At 59.6% G+C, this 3,850-nt stretch overlaps 1 protein-coding gene across 1 annotated transcript; it reads right to left on the bottom strand.

The window, feature by feature from the left end:
- Window positions 1-501: 501 nt before the first annotated feature.
- On the bottom strand, window positions 502-3,323 carry LOC139598324 (noggin-2-like). Its single transcript, XM_071444576.1, has one exon. The coding sequence runs from the start codon at window positions 2,273-2,275 to the stop codon at window positions 1,643-1,645; it is 633 nt and encodes a 210-aa protein (XP_071300677.1). The 5' UTR covers window positions 2,276-3,323; the 3' UTR covers window positions 502-1,642.
- Window positions 3,324-3,850: the final 527 nt, after the last annotated feature.

Below are 3,850 nucleotides of genomic sequence, written 5' to 3'. Positions count from 1 at the left end.
GCTCCGTCGCGGCAACAGGTCGGGGCGCAGGGCTTGTCTCCATCCTTCCCTCCTCTGCTAGTAGCGGCAGCCGAGAAAAAACATTTGTTCTGACACACGCGGGGCTGCCAAGCTGTGTCAGGCGCTTTGATGGCCGGGGCAGCAACCCCGACCGCTTCCTCTGCCAGCGGGAGAGCCGAATCCAAGAGCCGCGGAGCATGGAATCTCCAAAGGACTTCAGGTGGCACCTCCAGTCCGGGACATCGCAGCTCTTTTATGCGTTACGAGACATTTCTTTCCCGTCGGTGCTTTTCTCTCTCCCCAACAGGTTATAGTTATATACGCAAAGAAATCCCAGAGCGGAATCCCGGAGAGACAGAAACCGGAGGAGCTGTCCCGACTTTTGGGGCATCTTGTGATTTACACCAGCGTGGCCCAGGCAAAGCCCTTTACTCAGCACCTGCTCTGAGTAAGAATCCGAAATTCTGCTGGTCTCCCAGAGAGCTGGAGTGCAGCATGGGGTTTTTCTTCAAAGATAGAGTTTATTGCTAAAAATGTTTTGATCAGTGATAGCTCATATTTACATTGATATGTTTTTAAAGGAATATTCAAGTAAACATTTCCAATAGTTTCTGGCATAATCTCTAGCTTTTTTTTTTCCTATACACAAACGTTAAAAATAAATAAACTGTACACAGAAAATTTCCTTTAACATCTCTACACCACTATATGTATTCCCACACAAAAAAACAATTCCACTCTTTCATAGATTTGTACTTTTCTTTAAAATTTCCTTCTTAATTAATTGTTATACACTTTTTAAAAAAAACACTAGAGAGCTTGGCAAATTAGTTCAAACATCAGTGACAAGGTCTGAAGAAGATAAAAAAAATACAGCACAGAGAAACAACCGTTCAGGGATGCTGCGGTTCTTGTTTTTCTTTTTTTACACCCTCCGCCCCTTTTCTCCTTTTGATAAAGACATCTTTACAAGAAATTTCTGCCCTTCCCTTCGGCAGGGAAGTGCTTGGGTTCTGTGGGGATGGGTTTAAAATGTGGTCCTATGTCTTTAAAATAATAATAATAACAATAATAATTATAATAATAATAAAAAAACAGCTGCGATTTCCCCCCCCCCCTTTTCCTTTAAAATCTCTCTATTTACACGGCTGGTAGGTTTTTTTTCCTTTTTTTTAAGTTTTTTTTTTTTTAATTTTCCTTTTGTTAGAAGGCTATATACGTATAAAAATAGACATCTGATTGTAGTGCTTTACTGTGCCTTTGGCCTGCCCTGCAGTTCCTGGGTTCGCTTTCCCCCCTTTTGAATAAAATAATATTAAAAGAAGTCCAAGTGAAAAAAAAAATAACAACATAAAAAAAAAAAAACAAACAAAGAACCCCCCCCCCAAAATTAACAAAAATTAACAATAATAAAAAATAAAAAACAAAAGAAAACAAACCAAAACAAACCAAAACAAAAAACCAAAACAAAACAAAACAAAAACCTCCAAAGCGGTTCATCTTCTCCCACTTCGCTCTGGCGGGTGGGGAAAAAAACCACCTCCCAAAAAAAAACTATCCCAAAAAAACCCACCCGAAAAACCTCCCCCCCCTCTAAAGTGATCCGGAGGAGGAGGGCGGCAGTGCAAGGGGCCGGGGCGGCTTAGCAGGAGCACTTGCACTCGGAGATGAGCGGGTACTGCACGGGGATCCAGGTGCAGTACTTCTGACTGGACCAGCCCTGGCAATGCCAGCGCAGGAAGGTCTTGGTGACCGACTTGACGGGCTTGCAGAACATGCCCTCGGGCAGCGAGCAGGACTTCTCGGCCAGGCAGTTTCCCTCCTTGATGTAGCGCGGCCAGAAGCGCACCCCCAGGTCCTTCCAGGCGTAGAAGACGGGGCAGTGGGTGTGCGCCCACAGCCACTGCAGCACCTTCCGCCGCGCCTTCTTGCCCAGCCGCAGGCGCGGGCCCCGGGGCGGCCCCAGCTCCAGCCGCCGCAGCTCGGCCGGCAGCGCCGCCCGCCCCCGCCCCGCCGCCGCCGCGGCGCCCGAGGCGTTGGCCGGCACCGGCACGGCCACGGCCATGAAGCCGGGGTCGAAATGGCTGCCCAGCTTCTTCCTCAGCGTCCTCTCGTCCAGGTCCTGCTCCTTGGGGTCGTACTCGGGGTCCGGGTGCTCCACGATGTCCTTGACGGGCAGGTTGTCGCTGGGCGAGGGTCGCAGGCGCAGGAAGGGCTGCCCGCCCGCCGGCAGCCCAAGGCAGAGGCAGAGCAGCAGCGCCCGGATCGCCGTCATGCTCCGGGCGGGCCCCGGCGCTGCTCCCGGCGGCCTCGGCTCCTAGCGCTGCCCGGCGGCGCCCGCCGGCTCCCGGGGGCTCATAAATAGGCAGAGACACCAGTGTCCGGCGGGGCCCGTTACTTTAAATAGCCCGGCCGGGGTTGTGTGACAGCCGCATCTGAGGCTCGCCCCGCGCCCGCGGCCGCTGGCTCCCGGGGCTCCCCGCCGGGCCGGCTCCAGCCGCGGTCGGCAGCGCCGGGGGGTCCGAGCCTCCCCCGCGGGGGAGGGCAGGGCACGGCGGCGGCCGAGCCTTCCTCCTCCTCCTCCTCCTCCTCTGCCGCCGCCGCCGCTCTCGCTCGCTCCCCCCCAAAATTCACAGCGGACTCGTCTCCATCGCCATGGTGACAGCTGGGCCGAGCCCCACGACAGCTCGTCTAGACGGTGTGACAGGGTTTGGCGTGAGACCGGAGCCCGAGAATAAAACCCTCCTTTATAGCCGGGCGCGCCGGGCGAGGGGGCGGGAGGAGGGTCACGGCGCCGGGGCGCTCGGGCGGCCCCTGCGCGGGCACGGCCGGGGCACGGGGCTCAGGCGGCGGCGGGCGGCGGCGGCAGCGCCCGCGGCCCGGCGGGGTTCCTCCTCATGGCGAGCGGCGGGGGCGGCCCGCGGGCCCCCGGGGCATCCTCGGCGTGATGGGGCTGGGGGGCCGGAGGGTGTCCCCGGCACCGGCGAGGCGGCGCGTCCCGTTTCCCTGGCGGCTCCTCGGCGGGGACGGGCAGGGGCGGGCTCGGCCGTCGCTCAGCAGCCCCGGCGACCCATGCCGGTGCCGCTGTTGCTGCCGCTGCTCCGGGGACCCGGTCGTCCGCACCGCGCTCAGCGCATCCAGCCGCGGCGCCGCCTCGTGCCCTATGCTGCCTGCTCGGCTCGGCGCGGTGTAGCCAGGCTCGGCTCGGCTCAGCGCGGCTCGGTGTCGCCGGTGTCGCCCGGTGTCACGACGTCCCGCCCGCCGCCGCCTCCCGCCCGCCGCGCTCTGCCGCGCCGCCGCTGCCGCCCAAGTTAAATACGCGCCCGGCGCGGCCGCCCCGCCCCGCTGTCACTTTCCCCGCGCGCTGAGTGACAGCCGGGTCCTGCCACCACCCCCCGGAGCCGCCTACCTCCCTCCGGAGCCGCGTCCCACCTGCGGTCCTGGCCCCGGGCTCCTCTGGAGCTGCCACCCCAGCCGCGGGCGCGGCGCGGGGCTGGAGGCGATGGCCCCGGAGCAGCGGGGCACTGCACCAGCCCGGGGCCGGGCACCGCACGGACCCCCGGGTAGCGGGACCGTCATTCTGCCTCTGCCTTCCGCAGCTGCTTTGTCTGCCCCATGTCTGCTTCTCTACAAAAGCCCAGCCGCCACCAAACCACCTTCCAGCTTTACACAGAGCTTTAGTAGAATAGGGTGCCATGTCCTTAGAGGCCCTCTGGGACAGTACACCAGGGTAGGACCACTCCAGCATCAGCATCTCAGCACCCTCTGCAAGGGAGCCTGCAGCCTTCCAGGAGCATCACTCTCACTCGGGAGAAAGCGTCCCTGCATCCCTCAGTGCAATACAGTGTGA

Source organism: Agelaius tricolor, unplaced genomic scaffold (genome assembly GCF_023055355.1).
Source record: "Agelaius tricolor isolate 1412-34295 unplaced genomic scaffold, bAgeTri1.0.p SCAF_19, whole genome shotgun sequence".
NCBI classification, from domain to species: Eukaryota; Metazoa; Chordata; class Aves; order Passeriformes; family Icteridae; genus Agelaius; species Agelaius tricolor.
The sequence above is the reverse complement of the archived record's forward strand: the minus strand, read 5'-3'. Positions and strand labels throughout refer to the sequence as shown.